This window comes from Vombatus ursinus, unplaced genomic scaffold (assembly GCF_900497805.2).
Source record: "Vombatus ursinus unplaced genomic scaffold, bare-nosed wombat genome assembly UNPS02015175.1, whole genome shotgun sequence".
NCBI lineage: Eukaryota > Metazoa > Chordata > Mammalia > Diprotodontia > Vombatidae > Vombatus > Vombatus ursinus.
Genome location: NW_020954953.1, coordinates 21,745,789 through 21,767,928, shown reverse-complemented (window position 1 = coordinate 21,767,928; position 22,140 = coordinate 21,745,789). Strand labels below are relative to the sequence as shown.

At 39.4% G+C, this 22,140-nt stretch overlaps 1 protein-coding gene across 1 annotated transcript in view; it reads left to right on the top strand.

Moving 5' to 3' along the window:
* Positions 1-6,142: 6,142 nt before the first annotated feature.
* The window catches only part of LOC114031492 (radial spoke head protein 3 homolog B-like), an 80,770-nt gene continuing 64,772 nt past the window's right edge, over positions 6,143-22,140 (top strand). Inside the window, exons 1-2 of the mRNA XM_027846589.1 lie at positions 6,143-6,337; positions 15,524-15,611. Of these exons, the coding sequence (XP_027702390.1) occupies positions 6,222-6,337; positions 15,524-15,611 (204 nt within the window). The 5' untranslated portion in view covers positions 6,143-6,221. The remainder of the gene's footprint in view (positions 6,338-15,523; positions 15,612-22,140) is intronic.

The window sequence follows — 22,140 nt, the reverse complement described above, 5'->3', positions numbered from 1 at the left end:
CAGCTAGATGACACAGTGGATAGAGCACTGGCCCTGGATTCAGGAGGACCTGAATTCAAATCCGGCCTCAGACACGTAACACTTACTAGCTGTGTGACCCTGGGCAAGTCACTTAACCCCATTGCCTAGCCAAAAAAAAAAATTCATTTTTGAAATTTGAGAAATTGACAGTTATGAAATTTGTAAATGTGTACATATTCATGCACGTATACATACATGTACACATGTGTACGTATACATAGAAACATGAGCAATTCATTTTAGATAAAGGTGAGATGGGGTAATTTCTGGTATCAGAAAGCCTGCATTTTTCTCCTGGCTCTGATTCTAACTTCCCTTAAAACATCCTCCTATCTAGGTGGCCCCTTTTCCATTTGGTTGTTCTCTCAGAGCCTCCATTTACAGGCAGCCCTAGGCTTCACCTTTTGGGTCCCTTTTACATGTTGTCTTTCTCCATTAGAACATCAGCTCCTTGAGGGCAGAGATTATTTTTCTTTTTGCTTGTATTTGTATCCCGGATGATTTGTTAATCAATGTTGAAAGTAGGATGAATTTTAGTGTGTGTAAGGAGGATTTTGTTATTTCTTTTTAGTTCCAGGATCTTAGATGATATTTCCCACAAATTATGGTTGAAAACATTTCCACCACGCTTGCGCGGTGAGATACAGTGATGACATAATATATGCCTGCACTGTGCTATGTCATGACAACATTGCTAAAGTTAACCTGTGAGCTTAATGTTGGTAAGATGCCTTTTTTGTTGCCCTATAGAGCAAGTGGGCATTGGTCAGTGAGTGGGCAACCCATTTTGGAGATTTGGGTAATGCATAGAGGAATGCATGCGCCTTCTTTGATCAGCCCCCGACAAGGCTTAGGGGAAGTTGTACTCCCATTCTCACCAGCCCCTGGGAGAAGTGTGATTAGAGAATGCTGTAGGAGTTGGTACTCCCATTATCAGCAAACTCTTTTGAGAAGACTAGACTAGAATAAAGTAAGCTTATTTAACCCCTTCGAAGCTGTCTTCCTATCTGAACGGATCAAAAGTAAACCTGTGCTAGACCACCTGTGTGTTTATCTGTGAAACAGTTGTTAATTGTTAACATTGTTAATACAGTACCTGGCAAACAGTAAACACTTAATAAGCACTTATTGACTTGATATGACTTAAAATCCTGATTCTCCCATTTAAGTTCACAACCGAGAACAAATCACTTAACTAATCTGAGACTAGTTCATCTATTAGTTGGAATAATTATTCTAGGTTTATTTTGAGGAAAGTAATTTGTATACCCTACAAGTATAACTAAACCTCTGCCTGCCTCAGTTTCCTCAGCTCTAAAATGGGGACAATAATAGCACCTACCTCCCAGCACTGTTGTGTGGTTCAAATGAGACAATATTTGTAAAGTGTTTAAAAGTACTTGGTACATAGTAAAAGCTTAATAAATGCTTGTTCCCTTCTCTCCGTTACAGGAGTAAGCCATTATTAAGCAACAGATTTCCTGGAAAATTACGGAAATCTACATGTTATAAATCAAACTGTATTTTAAATTTAAGGAAGTTCCCTATTCTAAGAAATTCTATAATGAATCTTTCTACAAAGTGAAATATAATCCAGTACTATCTGTTTTCTAATTCCTGACTTTCATATGTAGTTTTCTCAAAGTGATGTGTACCTCTACTTTTCAAAGGTGCCTGTACTATAATCACAGAGGCACCAAAGAATGCAAAATGGAATGTTCTTATAAGACATAGGAACAAACATGAACTTTTAAAAAAACCTACTCTCTGGACTGTTCCACAGGATTTATATTCTTTTTTTAAAGAAAGGAAGGAAATAAGCATTTATTAAGAGCTTAACATGTGCCAGATGCTGTGCTATTTAAACAATATGTAGAATGATAATAACTCATAGTTTATTTTGTAACCTTGCTGCCTGGATCCCCATCCTTGTTGGACTTTGTAATTGTAACCATGCCCCCAGCTCCCATTAAATGCCATTGCTTTTGTTATTTTTTTAATAAGTTACTTTGATAAATTCTGATATTTTTTATAAATTTATATATTTTTGCAAATAATTTCCCTGTCAAAAATTAAAAGAAATAATGTATTACCTACACTTCCAGTCTTGTCTTCTCATCCTCTTGCTAAACCAGTGGTCCAAAGTACATTATTATTAGAAATTACATCAATATCCTATCATGTCCAAAAAATGAAATCACAGGATCATAGATTTAGAGTTGGAAGGGACCTTAAAGGCCCCTTGCTTACGTCCCTATAAGCAATCCCCACAGCAATGAAATAACAGATACAGGCTAAAAAAGAAATTATTCCTACTATTATTAAATGAACAGTATAAGGCAGGTAGATCTACAATGATTCTACATATGGAGCTGGAACTATATAGGAAGGATGAGCATTGATGTGTGCTACCCATATTTTAAACATTGTTGCCTGTTCAACATTGTTGAACATGTTCAAATTGCCTGTAAAAAGAATCAAAATATGTCAAATGTACTAGAAACTAACTCTTTAAAGAATCCAACCCTCTCATTTTATATATGAGGAAAGTAAGGCCCAGGAACATTAAATGATTTGTCTATGGACAGGCAGGTGTTAAGGGTCAGAGGTGGGATTTGAACCCAGGTCTTCTCCAGAGACTGTGTGTGCTCTTTCTCTTTCAACGCTAGCTTTATCTTGTGGTAAAACACAACAAAACCAAATAGTATGGATAAAAATGAAGCACTGAAGTAAAAGTCTTAATCACCTTCTTTCTTCCTTTTGTGGCAGTGGTAAAAGATAATCCAATTTTTTTTTTCAATTTTCCATACACAAAGGGAAAAATTAACCAACTCTACACTGGCAGCTTCCTAGATGCGCATGCGAGACCATCTCACCCAGTGAATCAGGTACCTCTGTGCCAAGGGCAGAGGCACAGGCTTCTCTGAACACCATTAATTCCATTCCATTCATATCTGCCAGCATGCATTTCATCACAGATCCACCAAATTCCCAAACTGACTATCTTGCATCCATTTTCTAGTCTATGGCAGATTGTTGAGGGTATTGGCCCTTAGTAAACATTTATGATTCTGAAGATTAAGGAATCCTCCTCACATATCTAATTTTAGCCCAGCTGTTGGTTATTTCACCCTACAACCAATAAGCCTCTCCTGTTAGAGAGAGTGAATGCTTGGGTTTTCTGGTAAGGTAAGTTTCCACTGAACTAAGCAAGACCAATATCACTGGCTTTTTACCATGCTATGGGTAGCACACATCAATGCTCATCCTTCCTATATAGTTCCAGCTCCATATGTAGAATCATTGTAGATCTACCTGCCTTATACTGTTCATTTAATAATAGTAGGAATAATTTTCTTTTTTAGCCTGTATCTGTTTTTCATTGCTGTGGGGATTGCTTATAGGGATGTAAGCAAACTCACTTGACCACATAAATTCTAATCTTCAACAGTTGCCTGGGGATGCTGAGTATAATTAACTTAGTCCAGTTCACATGGGTTGTCTAAAGATAAGAATTTGGGATTTTACTGAAATTCCCTGGTGAGGAAACTCCATCTACCAATGCATACTGGCACTTTCTCTGTAGCTTCTAGTCTTTTTTTTTTTAATTAATTTATTTATCTTTAGTTTTCAACATTCACTTCCACAAGATTTTGAGTTCCAAATTTTCTCCTCATCTCTCCCCTCCCCCCACCCCAAGATTCTGTGCATTCTGATACCCCTTCCCCCAATCTGCCCTCCCTTCTATCACCGCCCCCTTCTCTTATTCCCTTCCTCTTCTATTTTCCTGTAGGGCAGGATAGATTTCTATACCCTATTGCCTGTATACCTTATGCAGCTTCTAGTCTTAAAGTGATGCCTAGGACACTGAGGTTAAGAGGTAAAGTGATGTGCCCAGAGTGAAATGGTCAGAATGTGTCAGAGGTAGGACTTGAATAAAAGTCTTCTGACTCCTATTCCAGTATACTATGTTGCCTCCCCACAAAGACAGTATAGGTCAGAAATGGAACTTGAACCAAAGTCTTCTTGACTCTAAAAATGGCTCTCTAGTAGCAGTAATAGTAAATAATAAAACCTGAATGTTGAGTTATCCAGTTGGCATTTTCCTAGTAAGAGAAATGTCAATTTAAAAAAAAATCAAAATATGTCAAATGTACTGGAAACTAACTCTTTAAAGAGAACATCTTTAAAAGTAGATAACCACACTATAATTACATTCACAAAATACGGGCTTATTATGTGATAAATGAATGTAATTTACATAATGTTTCATATATCCCACACCTGATTTTCTAAAAACAAGGTATAACTATTGAACATTGCTATGTTTAGCAAAAGCTCCTAATGAATTACTGACACCTTGTGGCAAGAGCTCATGAATTCATGCCTCATAGTCATTGGTTATACTTTGTGGCATCTTTCATGACCATAGGATTCAAGCTGTAAGCAACCTGATAGGATCATCTAATATCCAATGCTTTCATTTTACAAATGAAGAAACTGAGGGGCAGAAAGATAAAGGAACTAACCCATGATTACCTAGGTAGCAGAGTCAGGATTTCAACCACAAGTCTTCTGACTACAAATCCCATGTTCTTCTACTACTTAACAACACATTCAATCCAGTCCAATCCAAACCAACTCTAAGAAAAACCAGCAAATATTTCTTATGCACCTACTATATGCAAGGCAGTATTTTGCCATTACAAAGAGGAACATTGGCTCTCACAGAGTTTTCAATCTTAGGAGGGGAACGATAATAACTATGATGCAAAGAAGAATCAAATAAGAGCAAAGGAAAGCCAAGCAAAATGTCATGACAAATATAAAGTGGGAAAGATAGCTTTCACAGAAGGACATCAGAGAAGGCTGTGGAGAAAAGTTGTGTCTGAGTTGGGACTTAAAAGAAGAGAGGGAATAGGTCATGAAGAGGCTATTTTCTTGTGAGGAGCAGTGAGTGTAAAGGCACAGTAATGTGAAAGAAGAGGAGAAAAATATGGAAACAAAAGTAAAGCACTTTGGCTAGTATATTGCTTTATGTTTAGAAGAGTCACATGAGACTAGAAAGGTAGGTTGGAATATAGTTGGAGAGGGCCTTCAATTTTACTGTATTTTAAAAAAAAGAAGATAAACATTTTTTAAGAGCTTATCACGTGCTGGGTGCTTTGCTATTTAAATAATATGTAGAATGATAATTCATAATGATTTTGATAAATTCTAAACACATAATTTTTTTTTTCTAAATTCACATTTTTGGCAAATAACTTCCTTGTAAAAAAATTAAAGAAGTAATGTATTATCTATATTTCTAGTCTCGTCTTCTCACTTTCTTGCTAAACCCAGTGGTACAAAGGATATCACTCTCAGAAGTTCCATCATTATCCAACAATGTTCAAAAAGTGAGCTCATAGGACCATGGAAAGGGCCTTCAATTCAACAAACATTTATTAAACTCTCTTATGTTCCAGACAGATGAGTTCATTTTCCAATTCAACCAACACTTATTAAACTCCTCTAAGTACTTTGAATATGGCATGTTTAATAAGTGTCAGTTTAATTGGAAATTCAAAGGACATGCATGGAAATAAAAAGACAAAAATTAAAGTCCCTGCTCTCAAGTTTACCTTGTGCTAGAGTGGGGGAGAGGGGAAACTGGAAAAGAGGGGAGGAATGGAAATGTTGGCAACCCTACGAAGTTCCCGTAAGAGACGAAGCAGACAGCGCAGAGAGCACAGCAAGCGAGCAGGAACACTAGCACGTGGCCGGAGAGAATGAGAACGAGGCCTCTGCTTACTACGCCTGCGCAAGCCCCGGAGGCGTGGAGTGGAGACTGGAGTGAAAACCAACAAGGTTGGCCAAGTCACCCGGAAGTGACGCGCGGTAGGGCGCCCCGCCCCTCTCCCCTGACTCCCGGGATTGCTTACCTTGGAGACACCGGGCGGAAGACAGAACTCTGCGTTGCCGAGCAACCATGCGGGTCGCTACAGGTGAGCATTGTGCGGCATCCGCAGGGTCACTGGAGTGGAGCGGAGCCCCGACCACCTGCCCCGGCCTCTTTACGCTCCGTCCGGCCCACTTTCTGTGGCCACTGAGCTTCTGCTCGTGGCACCACTTGCAGCTCGTGGGGCCGCCCAGATCGACAGCCTTCTACTGCTTCCCAGTCAAGCCCATCGACCGGTCGGCGGCCTACCCCCGCCACAATGACCTCCACCGTGGCCGAATCCAGCCCCAGACCCGCCGGCACCTACACCTTCTCCAGCCGGCCCCGAGCCCTGCCCTGCCAGCGCCGCCGCTACCGGGAGTGCTTCGGGTCGTCGTGAGTAACCAAGCCCCCGGCTCTTCGCCTCCCCCTGCCTCCCAGCCCCCAGCCAGCCTCCTCTCCCCCCTCCCCCCCGCCTACCTTCCACGTGCTTCCTCCAGAAACACCTAGGAAGCTCCAGGCCCTGGGGAGTGGCAGGGGATGCAAGTCAACAAGCAATTATTAAGCGTTTACTGTATGTGCCTGTCACTGGGCTAAGTGTCGGGGATGCAAAAGACTTCCTGCTCCCGAGGAGTTTGCCGTCCGATGGAGAGACAACATACAGACAGCTGTAAACAAACTAGATATATATGGAATAAATTGAGGATAGTTCAGAGGGAAGGCGCTAAGATTAAGGAGGCCTGGGAAAGGCTTATTTGTAGATGAAACTTTACCTGGGACTCAAAGGCAGCCAAGAGGTGGAAATGAGGAGGGAAAGGGTTCCAGGTGCAGGAGACAAGGCAGCCCGTGGAAATGCAAAAAGTGAGGAGATGATGAAATATCTTGTCAGAGGAACAGCAAGGAATCCAATGCCAGAAAATTGCAGACTAGCCCTATATAAACCACCTAGTATTATTTATTGCAGCATGGGATAAAACCCAGGGCTTGGGACCAAGAAAAGAACCGAGGACAGGGTTCAAGGCCAGTCTCTAATATATGTTAACTATGTAACCCTGGGTAAGCCACTTGGTCTCTTTGTGTTCAAGACAACTCTAAGGCAGAGGTTCTTAGCTTCTTTGTGTCATGAACCCCTTTGGCAGTCTGGTAAATCCTGTGGACCCCTTCTCAGAATGTTTTTTTTTTAAATTCATAAAAGACATAGGATTACCAAAGAAACCAATTGTATTGAAACATGGTTATCAAAATATTTTTTAAAAACCAAGGTCACAGACCCCAGATTAAGAACTCCTTCTTTAAGACTTTAAATTACAGAAAAAAGTACTGACCTGCAAGAGTATTTTCCTACATTCATGAAATCACAGGTCCAGGCCCTATAAGATATAATGAGGGAGAAACAACATGTATACAAATTATCATAATAGGAGAGACCATGGCAAAAATTTAAGAAAGAAGAGATTCATTTTCCCCAGGGTAATTTGGAGTAAGGTCCTTGAAGAAGGAAGAAGTGGTCTGAGTTGGAGCATAAAAGAACAGGGGAACATCAGCAGACAAATTGAGGGGGTGGTGACCCTGTCCCAAATGTGGTAACTGGTTTGAGCCAAAGAGATAAGAGCAGGCAGAATGGTAATGAGGAAACTTGGAGCATTGTTCAGTTTGTCAAAAACTTGGAATATGTGAAGAGGAAGTAAGAGTAAAGTTGGTTATACTGCTGAATTGAGAGAGTAGCCTACTAGGTAGATGTCAGGCACTGTTCTGGGAACTGGAGATACAAAGACAAAAACAAAACAGTCCCTGACCTCAAGGAGTTTACAATCAATGGGAGAAACTTGGTTACATATATACGTGTAAGTAAATGCAAAAGTCAGTCAAATATCATTTTTTTAAGTGCGTATTGTATGCCAGGTGCTGTGTCAAGCCCCAGCCCCCTCCTACCTTTCCAGCTTTCTTGCACCATAGTCCCTACCACGTAATCTTTGATCCAGTGACACTGGCTTCCTGGCTTTTTCATGCACAAGACATTTTATCTCTGGGCAGGAGACATTTTCTCTGGCTGTCCCTCACATCTGCAATGCTCTCCCTCCTCTACTGCAACTACTGACCTCCTTTAAAGTCCCTTAAAGTCCCAAATAAAATTCCACCTTCTATGGGAAGCCTTCCCCTACTTCTCTTAATTCCAGTGCCTTCCCTCTTTCATTTATTTCCTATTTATCCTTTATATAGTTTGCTTTATATGTATTTGCTTGCCTGTCATCACCCCCATGACATTGTAAACTCTTTGAGGGAAGGGACTGTCTTTTCCTTCTTTTTTGTGTACCCAGCCCTTAGCACAGGGCCTGGCAAATAGTAGATGTTTAATTAATTTTTGTTGTTGAGTCATTACAGTCTGTCAGACTTCTTGTGAGCACATTTGGGATTTTCTTGGCAAAGATATTGGAGTGGTTTGCCATTTCCTTCTCCAGCTCATTTTACTGATGAAGCAAACAGGGTGAAGTGACTTGCCCAGGGTCACACAGCTAGTAGGTGTCTGAGGCCAGATTTGAACTCAGGAAGATGAGTCTTCCTGACTCCAAGTCCAGAACTCTACTAGGCCACCTAGCTGCCCCTTAATTAATGTTTATTGATTGATTATTCTTAAGGAGCTAAGTCTAATGGGAGAGACCATGCAAACAACTGTGTACAAACAGAATTTATGGAGATAATCAACAGAGGGTAAGGTGCTTGCAGTAAGGGGTGTGGGAAAAGGCTTCTTGCAAAAAGTGGGACTTGAGCTGAGGCTCAGAGAACCAGGGAAGGGAAGAGCAGAGATGAGGAGGGAGAAAATTTCAAGAATGGAGGACAGCCAGTGAAAATGCCAAGGGTATAGAGACAGAGTGTGTTGTATGAGGAATAGCAAGGAGGTCAGTGTCACTGGATCAAAGTATGTGAAGAGGAGTAAGATGGAAGAAGACTGGAAAGGTAGAGGGCGAGTTGGCTGTGAACAGCAGCAAGATTTTACATTGGATCCTAGACGTAATGGGGAACCACTGGAATTTATAAAGTAAGAAGGTGATATGGTCAGACCTGAATTGGAATGGGGGAAAGACTTGGGGCAACAATAACGAAGTCAGAAAGGAGTGTATGATTAGGGGGCAAAGCTTGACTTTAGACACAGTTGAGATGTTGGTCAGAAAACCAAGTGTTTAAAAGGCAAGATGGAATTTCCGGAGTTAACTAGTTTTGAGAGTTATGAGTGTTTTAGAAACACTGAATCTTTTTGTGATAGGCATAGTATCTGTTCTTTCAAATATTTATCTCTAGGTTTTCTTAAGGTGGGGCATCTTTGTTTGGGAAGGTTTATTTGTCTGGTCTGGTGTTTCTGCTCTTTGAAATAAGCAGCAGGATGTCTTTGGAATTTAGATTTTGAGCTGAAGGGAACTTTAGAGGTAATCTCATCTAGCCTCACTTTATAGGGAAGGAAATCAAAGTCCACTGGTGATGCAAGAGCTGCCAACTGTACCAGAATTCAGTATTTTGGCCCTAAGAAAAGAACACTCCTAACACTAGAGATCTTAACCTAGGTATGACTCCTCACTGTCTCTCATCTCTGTTCCCCCTACTCCAAAATATCTAATCCATTGCCAAGTCCTGTCCATTCTACCTTGGTTATATCTCTCATATACACCCTCTTCTTTCCTCTCACACTGCGCTGGTACAGGCTTTCATTCCTTCATGCCAGGACTACTGCAACAGTCTGCTGCTCCATCTCCCTGACCTGAGTTTCTCCTCACTCCAGCCTCCATTCTTCTGTTAGATTGATCTTCCTATAACTCTTTCAGTGTCAGAGAGGGTGATTAACCGTTACCCCTCCTGGTCAGTAAATTCCAGTGTCTCCCTATTATCTCCAGGAACAAATGCAAAGTCCTCTCTTTGGCTTTTAAAGCCCTACATAATCTTGTCCTTCCTACTTTTATAGTCTTCTTGTATTTTACTCCCCTGTAAGTATTGAGGCAGCTAGGTAGAGTAGTGGTTGGAGCCCTGGGTCTGGTGTCAGGAAGACACAAGTTCAAACCCTGCCTCAGATGCTTACTATCCGTTTAACCCTGGGTAAGTCACTTAACTTCTGTTTGCCTCAATTCCCTCATCTGTAAAATGGGGATAAGAACAGCACCTACCTCCCGGGGTTGTTGTGAGGATCAAATGAGATAATATTTGAAAAGGGCTTAGCCCAGTTCCCTAGAACATAGCAGGTGCTTAATAAATGTTTATGGACTGACTTACTGACTTGTGAGCAGGCACAGTTTTTGCCATTCTTTGTATTAGTAGTCCTTAGCTCAGTGCCTGAGACATAATTAGCACCTGATTAATGCTTGTTGACTTGTTGACTGGACTCCTTCTTAGAAAAATGTTTTAAATTTTTAAAGTAAAATACATGGGATAACAAAGGAAGCCAATTATATTGAAATACAATTATTAGGATTAGAAAAAAACAAAAACAAATTCATGAACCCCACATTAAGAATCCCTACTTTAGGAGGCAGCTAGATGGCACAGTGGATAGAGTACCAGCCTTGGGCTCAGGAGGACATGAGTTCAGATCTGGCCACAGAGACATAAAAATGTTTACTAGTTGTGTGACCCTGAGCAAGTCACTTAACCCCATTACCTAACCACACAAAAAAAAAAAGAATCCCTACTCTAAGAAATCTGTAGTCTAAATTTTTAAATAAGCCTGTTTTTTAGTGAAAATAGATCTATGAATATTCATTCATAAATTGTACCCAAATGTAGTTCTATATTCAACCAACAAGCATTTATTAAATTCATACTGTATTCCAAGACACCGTTTAAGGCACTCTATTTAAGGTAGGTGAAAGGGGTATCGATAAAGACAAAAATGAAACAGTTCCTGCCCTTAAGGAGTTTGGGTTTTAGAGGGGAGACAGTGTAAAAACACCTCCTTGGCATATGGGACTATTTGAGTTTTGCCTTTGTATCCCAGCACTTAGCCCAGTGCCCAGCACATAGTTGTGACTTAATAAACGTGCTTGTTGAAGGCTATGTGATGTGAGTACATTAAAGGCCTCTTTGGCAGGGGAAGGCACTAAGCTGGCCCATGATGAGGAAAGGTCTCATTTACAAGGTAGTGCTTGAGCCATGCTTTGAAAGAAGCTAGAGATTCTAAGAGGCAGAAGTGAAGAGGATGTACATCCCAGGCATTGGAGACAGCCAGCCTCTGCAAGGGCATAGAGATGGAAAATGGGGTTGTCATGTCTGAGCAACAGCAGAAAGAAGAAAAATCACTGGTTTGATTGGATTGTAGAGTGTGTGAAGGGGAGTAATTTATGATAAACCTGGAAAGGTTAGTTGAATAAAAGTTGTAAAGAGCTTTAAATTCCAAGCAGAGGAGCTTGTAGTTGATTCTAGAGGTAACTGAGGATCCAGTAGAGTTTTTTGACAAGACCAGTAATGTTAGACATATATGGTGTGGAGCTAGGATTGGAGAGGAGAGAGGCTTGAATCAGGGAGACCAAGTAGGTGACTAATGCAATCGTCATAGGTGATAAGGGCCTGATGACTTTGTGAATGGAGATAATAGAATGTGGCTAAATTACTTGAAAAAATGGTCTACAATTTATTTCCCCACTTCCTCTCCTCTGTCTTCTAAACCCTCTACATTCTGGCTTCCAACTTCATCATTCAACTGAAACTGCTCTCACAAAAATTACCAGTGATCTCTTAATTGCCAAAACTAATGTCCTTTTCTCAAACCTCGATCTTCTTGACACTGTTGATCACTCTCTTCTCTTGGGTACTGTCTCCTTTCTAGGCTTTCAAGACGATGCCATCTTCTGGTTTTCCTCCTACTTGTCTGGCTACTCCTTCTCGGTCCCCTATGCTGGATCTTCCTCCAGTTTGCTCCTGCTAATTGTGAGTGCCCCTTAAGGGTCTGTTCTGGGGCACTGTTCTCTACACTAACACTTGGTGATCTCATCAACTCCCTTAGGTTCAACGGTCATCTCTAAGCCCATGATTTCTAGATCAATAGCCCTAATCTCTCTCCTAATTTCTAATCACCAATAGTACACTATTATGAGATAGTTCAAACTGAGTATCTTCTAGACATACCAGTAAGTCCAAAACAGACTGATTATCTTTTCTCTTCCCAGCTTTCCTTACTGTCCATGGCACCACTGTGGTGTAATCATGGAGTCCTCATTTGCACTTATCTCATACATCCATTCTGTTGCTAAATCCTGTCATTTCTATATTGATAACATCTCTCATGTATACCCCTTTCTCTCTTCTTAGCCACAACCCTGATGCAAGACTATTACAATATCCTTCTGCTTGGTTTCCTTGCCTCAAGCCCATCCTCAGCTACCAAAGTGATCTTCCTAAAGCAAAGGACTGACCACGCTACCACTTCCTCTCCTCCCCCCACCCCAACTCAATAAACTCTAGGAGCTCCTGTTGCCTCTAGGATCAGGTATAAGATCCTGTCTTTGGCTTTCAAAAATCTTTAAAATATTTCCAATATTTTCAATCTTTTTATAATTTGCTATCAGTTATGTTATGTACTTCAGTAACACTGGCCTGCTTATTCCTCTTACGTGACTCTGTCTCTCAACTTTGAACCTTTTCACCAAGTGTCCCTCATTCCTGGAATGTTTTTCATTCTCACCTCCACTTTCTGCTATCCTCGGCTTTCTTCACAGATCATATCCAGCCTTCTGCAAGAGGCCTTTCCCAGCTACTCCCTCCCACTGCCCCCCCATGCTTTCCTTCTGAGTTTACCATCAGTTTACACTGTATATATTTTGTATGTACATAGTTTACCTTTTGCCTTCTCCCTCAAAATAAGAGTTCTTTAAGGACAGAGACTGTTTTTGCTTTTCTTTGTATCTCTGCACATAGCTGGAGTAAGTAAGTACTTAATAAAATGCTTGTTGACTAATGCAGATATCCACAAAACTTGGCAGCTGATGTGATGAGAGCAAGTTGTAGGGGTAAATGAAGAGTTGAAAATAACTTGTAAGCCTAGGTGACTGGGAAGATGGTGGTGCCCTTGACAGAAGTAAGAAAGTTCAGAAATTCACACATAGATGAAAATGAAGAAACTTGTAAATCCCTGATTCTGTATTCTGTTTTTCCATTCATAGCGTATACCTGGGTAACTTTTAACCATATGGTAAAACATATCTAACATTCAGAACCACCAGTAACAAAAGATTTTTTTCTCTTTTGAGAATGATGTTTCCCATCATAATAGAATTTAAGCATGTTCTCCGTCTTGGTGAGGTAGCAGTGTATCTTTTGGACTGATGTGACCCTTTTTGGCATGGATTCCACACAGATTGGTGTCCTCAAACAGGTCAACATAGCTTTCTGCAAAGCATGTCTAAAAGGATGTATCCATTTTGAAGGCACGAGCAATTCCATGCACCATATGCTAGAAGGGTAGTTTTCATAGCAAGTTGTCTTCTGCTTATGAATAGACAACATATTACTAAAGAAAACCTGAGCAGAAGTTAAAAGATATTACCAAAGAATTGTATGACCTGTTTGCTTCTGTGGTACCCACACAATGTCAAGAGATCTAGAGAAAGTTCCATAGCATATTGAGTAGACATGTGGGAGATTTGCAGGAAGACATCGACAAGAAGGTATGGATGCTTCCTGGGTGCTTTACCACTGATGGATGATTTTTGGGTGGTTGGCTTAGTATGAGACATTCCATAAAACTTCTTCTTATACAGCTTATCCCCTTTTCTTTCAGCTTGGGCTCTTAGTGTGATCATCCTGGAAAGCAAAGGTGTAATAATGGTCTTCTCTTCCAGATTTTAGGTGGTGCTTACAGGATAATAGATTTAGAGCTGAAAAGGACCTTGTTTTTGTTCAGTCATTTCAGTTGTGACCAACTTTTCATGGCCCCATTTGGGATTTTCTTGGCAAAGATACTAGAGTGATTTACCATTTCCTTCTCTAGCTCACTTTACAGATGAGAGAACTGAAGCAAATGGGATTAAGTGACTTGCCCAGGGTCACAGAGCTAGTAAGTGTCTGAGGCCAGATTTGAATTCAGGAAGATGAGTCTTCCTGACTCCAGGCCTTAGACTCCAGACCCTTAGAGGTCATTTAGTCCAACCCCTTAATTTTACACGTGGTGAAAATGAGACTTAGATTAAGTATCTTGCCCAAGGTCATACAGTAGAAAGTGGCAAAATTTGTCCCTTGATAATCAGTACCTTGAAATGCATCTGATTTATATCTTATCCTAGTGCCAGTATGGAATCATCTGGTCAGATCTATGCCTCAGGAAAATTATTTTGGTAGCTGTATAAAGGATATGCATTGTAAAGGGATGAGATTGTAAGAGCAGGAAGACCATTTATTTAGGAGGCTGTTACAGGTAGGAGGTGATAATGACTTGAACCTAGGAATAATTAATGGCTCTGTGAGTAGAGAGAAAGAAGACAGAAGCAAACAGTGGAGTTGTGGAGATAGAATGTGCCAGCCTTGAGTTTGGGTAAAGGGGGAAGGAGGGTGGAGAGTCCAGATGAGATGGTTCCAAAGTTAGTTTAACAGTTAAATTAATGTTAGTGGGTAGTCTGAAGATTATGGATCCTTAGCATTCTGACACTGCCACTTCAGAAGCAGAGAAGAGCTGTAAATGGCTGAGGGGTGTGTTATATTTTTATCTGAAGAATGGTCTTTACGAAAAATTACTATTTGGAGGGGCAGCTAGGTGGCGCAGTGGATACAGCACGGGCCCTGGATTTAGGAGGACCTGAGTTCAAATCCAGCCTCAGACACATAACACTTACTAGCAGTGTGACCCTGGGCAAGTCACTTAATCCTATTGGCTAGCCAAAAAAAAAAAAATTACTATTTGGTGGCTAATTGTCTGGTGATGGGCCTTTTTGCATTTAGAATTTGGAATCATGTATTTATTTGTATGTGTCTTATATCCCATTTGTAGATAAGTTCTTTAGGGGTAGAAATTGCTTATTTTTTTTCTTTTATTTCTGTAGCATGTAGTACACAAGGCTTTCTTGTACATACATGTGATGAAGACATATTTGTGGAGTTAAATGAGAGACAGGCATTGTCACTGGGCCCATACACAAAGCCTTTTCAGCTTACTAAGACCTACTAGATATTTTATTCTGTCTTTGAGAAGGCTCAAAGCATTTACCTCTGTTTTTCAATGATATGTCAGAATTGAATTTTAGTGATTTAGCACATTTTTTTAAAAATTAATTTTTAATATACACAGTAGACTGAGTTGACAGTAGATTATCAGATTCATTTAAAAAAAAACCCAAAATACCGAACAACAGTGAGAATATTTTACTAATTTATTTATTAAACATAACAGTGGTTCTTTTATTAATTTGTTTCAAATCCCCGAATGAAGCAATTTATCACTAATGTCTAGCAGGCTCTATTTTTAAGTGGATCAGTTTTCACATACAGACTATATTGTAAGAAAAGTATTCTTTTAAAGTATTTATCCTGGAATAAATGCTATCAATACTTAATTCAACTTTACAAAAAACAGAGTTAATAATTAGTGGTCATTTTAAATTTGACATTTTCTAGAGAAGAAGAACCTATTCGCTATGGAAACATTATGTACGACAGAAGGGTTATACGAGGCAACACTTATGCTCTACATTCATTTCCACCGGTAAGTACACTTCGAATTTTGGATGATCTAACATTATTGTCCTTTGAAAATAAGTAAGTATTTAACAGTAATATATTATTTGTTGCCATGACAAATAAAATATTACCAATCATTCAAGAAATAGAAGTATATAAATTAACCACTTATTTATGATATTTTATATTTCTTATACCAAAAATAAATTTAAAATATTATAGGATTTTCTGAAACAGGTATAGTTCCTCAACTGAACCTGTGTAATGTAGCATTATTAGACATAGGTTCCCCCCCAAAGATTAGTAAAAATTTACATTTTTATTGTATATATTTTTGATAATTTATCCATGCCTAAATTTATTCATTTTAGATTGTAACATATCATTTTTTTCCCTATTTATTTATTTATTTAGTTACTTACTTACTTATAATTTATTTATTTTTAGTTTTCAACATTTACTTCCACAAGATTTTGAGTTCCAAATTTTCACCCCTTACCCCTCCCCCCACCCCAAGATGGCATGCATTCTGAATACCCCTTCCCCTAGTCTGCTTTCCCTGCTCTCTCTCCCCGCTTTCCCCTTCTATTTTCCTGTAGGGCAGGATAGATTTCTGTCCCCCGTTTCCTGTATTTCTTATTTCTCAGTTGCATGTTTTTAAAATTTTGGGTTCCAAATTTTCTCCCTTCCTCCCTCCCCACCCACCCTCATTGAAAAGGCAAGCAACTCAATATAGGCTATACTTGTGCAGTTATGCAAAACACTTCCATAATAGTCATGTTGTGAAAAACTAACTCTATTTCCCTTAATCCTATCCCGCCCCCCATTTATTTTATTCTTTCTTTTGACCCTGTCCCTCCTCAGAAGTGTTTGCTTCTGATTACCCCCTTTCCCAGTCGGCCCTCCTGTCTATCATTTCCCTGCTCCCTTGTCCCCTTCTCCCCCTATTTTCCTGTAGGGTAAGACAGATTTTCATACCCAGTTGAGTCTGTATGTTATTCCCTCCTTAAGTCAAATCCTATAAGAATAAGATTCACTCATTCTCTCTCACCTTCCCCTGTTTCTCTTCCACTGTAAGAGCCATTTCTTTTCTGTAAAACATATCATTTTAGGGGCAGCTAGGTGGTGCAGTGAATAGAGCTCTGGCCTTGGAGTCAGGAGGACCAGAGTTCAAATCCAGCTTCAGACACTTGATACTTACTAGCTGTGTGACCCTGGGCAAGTCACTTAACCCCATTGCCTAGCCACAAAAAAAAAAAAAACAACATATCATTTTAAATCATCTGCATAGATGTGATAATTGAAGCCATTGGAGGTAATGAAATTGCCAAAGGAGAGAGTATAGAAAGAGAAAAGATAACCAAGGGCAAAACCTTCTTTTAAGATGTGTGAGAAGGATTAAGGAGAAGTTTGCCAAATTATTACTGTTTAAGCCCTAGAGGAGATTCAAAATTGAAATAAGGCTTAGTTTCTGCTCTCATGGAGCTTATAGTCTGTTTAGTAGTGGAATGAAGACATAGGGCCTGTCATGGGCCCCTTAAAATAATATATAGCACATAGAGATTCAAAACAAAGTAAAATGTTAAGTTGGAAGTAAAATAAAAATAACTCCATTTTGTTTAGTTGCATTGTTTTAGAGAATGCTTTCGTAATAAATCTTATGCAGGTAGTATTCTCCCCATTTTACAGATGAAGAAGCTGAGGCTCAGCTTATATGACTTACAGAGTCAGTCAATCCAGACATTTATTAAGTGCTTTATTATGTATTGACTACTAGGTAGACCAAGAAAGGCAGAAACCATCCCTGCCTGCAAGGACCTCATATTCTAATGGGAGGGGCAGCAGGTAAATAATTAAGTACATGTAAGATACAGACTAGATGAAAGTTGATCTCAGAGATGAAAACATTAGCAGCTGAAGAGCCAGGGAAAGGCCTCCTGAAAAAGTCAGGATTTGATCTGAGGCTTAGGAGCCATAGAAACTAAGAGGTGGAGGTGAAATGAAAAGCATTCCAGGTATGAAGTACCAAAACAAGATGGGGTAGCCTTTGTGAGGAACAAGGAAGTCAGTGTTACTGAATGGGAAGAGGGGGTGCGTGTGTGTGTGTGTGTGTGTGTGTGTGTGTGTGTGTGTGTGTGTGTGTGTGTGTGTGTAGAGGGTGGGGGGAGGGGCTAAAAGTGTAAACAAGCTTGAAAGATCAGAAGGGGCCAGGATGTAGAGAACCACCAAAGCCTGGCATTAGAGCATTGGAGGTAATAAGTAGCCATGGAGTTCATCACGCAGGGGGTCAGATGTGTTCAGACCTGTACATTAAGAAAATCATTTTGGCAGCAGGCATGGCTGATGAGTTGGAGTGGTGAGAGAATCGAGCCTGGAAGATCAGGTAGAAGGCTGTTGTGTTACCTTTAATGGAAGAGAAGATTTTCAAGCATTTGTGATGAAAAGTCCTGAGCTGAGGAGGAGCCTAAAGCACAGACACAAATCCAGAAAAACCTAGAAAGGCAAATTCATTTGAGCAACTGAAGGAAGCTGTGTGAGGATGTAGTACTAACATTCTAATGGGGAGGGGGAGAAAAGAAACAAGTGTTCCTTCAGAGCCTTGGTATCTTCAAAAGGGTATCAAGGGAAATAAAAAAAGAAAAACAGAGGTTCTGATGGGGTATTGGTTCTGTTCTGAGAGTTTAAGAGGAGAAAGAAAAGAGAGAGTAAAAAGAGGTGTATGCTAGTATAGAAAGGAAAATGAAAGGGTTCTCGTTAAATATGTGAACGTCTCATATTTGGAGTGTGAGAAAAGAACATACAAACGTGAAAGAAGAGGGAGAGTGGACATCAGGAGGATTGAAAACACATGTATGTACAACAGACAGTTTGGTAAAAGAATGCAATAAACTCAACAGGAAAACAGATGGGGTGTTTAAGAGGGAGGATAATATCAAGGAGAAAAGAGTCACAAGCAAAACAAACTTAATTATCCTAAAGGGAAAAAAAAACAGCAAAGAACTAGGATCTCAGGAGGTTAGGTTGCCTTAGATCACCTTTTAGACAATCGGGGAATGGCTACATAAACTGTGGTATATGGACATAATGGAATATTATCTCACCATAAGAAATGATGCAAGAGACCATGGTAGTTTGAATTGATGTAAAGTGAAGTGAGCAGAACCAAGATAAGTTTATACAAAGACAACAACATAGAGAAAAACATCTTTGAAAGACTTAAGAACTGATCAGCCATGTTTTCAGAGAATCTATGGTGAAACATGTTACTCACTTGTTGGCAGAGGTGTGAAGGGCACAAGGTGCAGAAACAGACCGAGGCAGCTGGGTAGAGTGGTTCCTAGAGCACTGAACTTGGAGTCATAAAGACCTGAGTGCCAATTTTGCCATAGACACTTTAGCTGTATGACCTGGGCTAGTCACCTAAACTGTACCACCATTTCCTCATCTGCAAAATGAGGATAATAGTACCTCACAGTATTGTGAGGATAAAATAAGATAACATGTCAAGTGCTTTTCAAATCTTAACTCACCATATAAATGCTAGCTATCATTATTTTGTTTGAATATGCTTAATTGTTCCAAGGGTTGTTTTTTTTTCCTCCTTTCTTTCTTTTGGTTAATTGGGGATGCAGAGGAGGGGGTAAGAAAAGAGTTAGTGATATCCCAAAAAAGAGGCCCATTAAAACATTTTTAAAGGCACAGAAGAGAACCGAAGGAACCACAGATAAACACGACAATACTGAAAGTAACATGAAGAATTTATTATATACTTTTTGGGAAAAACAAGAGGTTTGAAATGGAGATTCATGGTTTTATTTAGAATCCTCTTTTTGTCTTCTGCTACTTGTGGAAATGCTTTTTTTTTTGGTATTTAAGTTCATAATAAAAGATATATAAATTATATAAATATATAAAATATAAAATAAAATTTAGCAGACTGCCACTGAAAAAGACTGTTACAGTAATTCAAGTGTGGGAGATGGGAGATGCTAAGGACTTGAACTAGAGTGGTGGCTGTTTGAATGCAAAGAAGAGGATTTAGAGAAGAGTATAGGAAATTTGGCAATGGATTGTATAGGTGGGGTGATAGTTGAGGAGTCAAAGATGATTCTGAAGTGAAGCTGAGTGACTGAAAGAATGGGGATACTCACAACAGTGGCATACTCAGCAGTCATAGAAAGTTGAGTAGAGGGGAGAGAGTTTGGGTGGAGGAGGAAGATGATGACTTCTGTTTTCTACATAATGAGTTTGAAATGTCTATAGGACATCCAGTTCAAAAGGTCTGGTAGGCAGTTGATGATTCAAACTTGGGAGAGAGACTAGGGCTGATCATATAGATATGGAAATCATTTTACATAGACACAATAATTGAGCCCACTGGAGCTGATAAGGTCATCAAACCAGTTAGTATGAGAAGAAAAAAGGGTCCAGGACAGACCTTTGAGGGAAACCCACAGTTAGTGGTCATGACATGAATGAAGAGCCAGCAAAGGATACTGAGAAACAGTTGGATTGGGAGAAGAACCAAGAAAGATCAGTGTCACAGACATCTAGAGAGGAGAGCATGTCTTGGTAAAAAGCCCCTGAAAATCAAAGAGTTGGGCTAGATGGCTTCCAAGGTTCCTTCGAGCTCTAAATATGTCATCCAGTGATTAAAAAAAATCATTGTGCATTCAGCAGAAGGAAAGAACTCTAATCATCTCTTCAAAAAAACACAGGTATGCAGAGATTCAACATATAAATTGATCAGACAGAAGAAAGTTAAGTGCTTTCAGATAACAGACTAAAAAATGTGGCTAGACTTGAAGAAGGCCCTGAGTTGTATATTTTTGTTTGTTTGATTTTCTGAGAGACTTCAAGAAAGCAAAGAAAGTATCAAAGGCTAAAGAATCTAAGAAGCAAAAGACATAGAAGTGAATAATATTTCATGGGGGAAATCTCCATTATTAAATCTGTATTGTTGGTAGCTGGATCATATAAAGAAACTATTCCCAGGTGGAGACAGAAGAGGGAGAGTCAGGAACACATTGGTCAGGATTCCATAATAGAGGTGGTCAAGAGGCTAATAATTTTTCCATCTGTTTTTGAAGTATTGGGGGAGCAAGAATGGTGCATTAGCAGGAGAAGGTCAGGATTACAAATTAGGTACTGCCAAAAGAAAGTGACAGATCTGGTACTGAATTATTCCTACAGAGCACAGAGGGAGCAAGAAAGGATGATTCTCAAGGAAAGAGAGGTCACAAAATTGTCTCCATAGGGGGATAGTCTGGAGTTTGCAAAAGGAGCAGCACATTTTCGAACTCCTTCCCCATCCCCTCAACCCCACTTTTACCCCCTCCAGCTTATAGAGAAAGTGTAGCCAATACTGGAAAGGATGTTGGAGACTGCCACCCATAGCGAATGAGTGCCAAGAGATGGAAGGAACAGAAAGAAATAGGTTTAAGAGGGAAGGATGTTTATTACTTGTGGGTTACTCAGTAAATTTCTGGACCAGGATTCAAACCTAGTCTTTCCTGACTCCAAGTCCACTGCTCTTTCCACTGTCTGAAATTACTAAAAGAAGGATAGTCAGTGGTGTCAAATTCTGCCTTGAGGAAAAACTATCAGACTAGTGCTATAAACAGATTACTGTAATAGCTTTATGCTGATAAAATTAAGAATTTCAAAGAAATGGATAAATCATTCCAAAAACATAAAATAGCCAAAGTCTCAAAATAGGAAATTACGAATAGATCAGTTTCAAAAATGAGAAATTAGATAAGCCAGTAAAGGAATTGTAAAGTAAAAATTCAAAAAGACTGAACTAATTCATAAGTGAATTCTTCCAGGCCTTTATAAAGACTTCCTTCAGCTATATAAGCACTAGCCTACTTTATCTTTTCTTCTGTGAGGAAAATGTGACCTTGAAACCTGGAAGAGAGAAGGTATTAAAAGAAAAATACAGGTCAATATAATATTTTTTATACAAATAGTTTAATGTTCAAAAATAATTGACATGTAACAATGAAAAGCAAGTCAAATATTCAGTATAACATTAATGACTGTCAAAGCAAAAATATTAAATAGAAAATTGCAAACAGAATGGATTTCTATATTTAAAAAAATTATTATGATCCAGGAAGGACAAATTACCAGGAATGAAAGAATTACTTGAGATTAAACAAATAGTATATATAATTCATATCTATAAAAATCATGAGATTGTACCAGTAGATGTAGGTGTTGTGGTTGCATAGTGTGTTGTGAGAGTTGTCTTGAATGAATTTATAGACTCAGACTATCGCCAATCCAAGCAAAAACATTTATTGAGAATGACGCCCCTCAGAAGCAGGCTGGGTTCCAAGAGACACCAGCAACTTAGTGAGACAAGGTGGGCATTTTATAGTGTAATGATGCTCATCATCATTATACAACAGAAATTATGAATATTAAAAAGGCAGTAGGGTGTTGTCAAGGGATTAGGTAACAGGAGGGGCCCTAGCCTCGATGGAACTGTGCATGTGATTACCCATAATGCATGCAGAAAAGGGGGGATCAATATATGATAATGATAT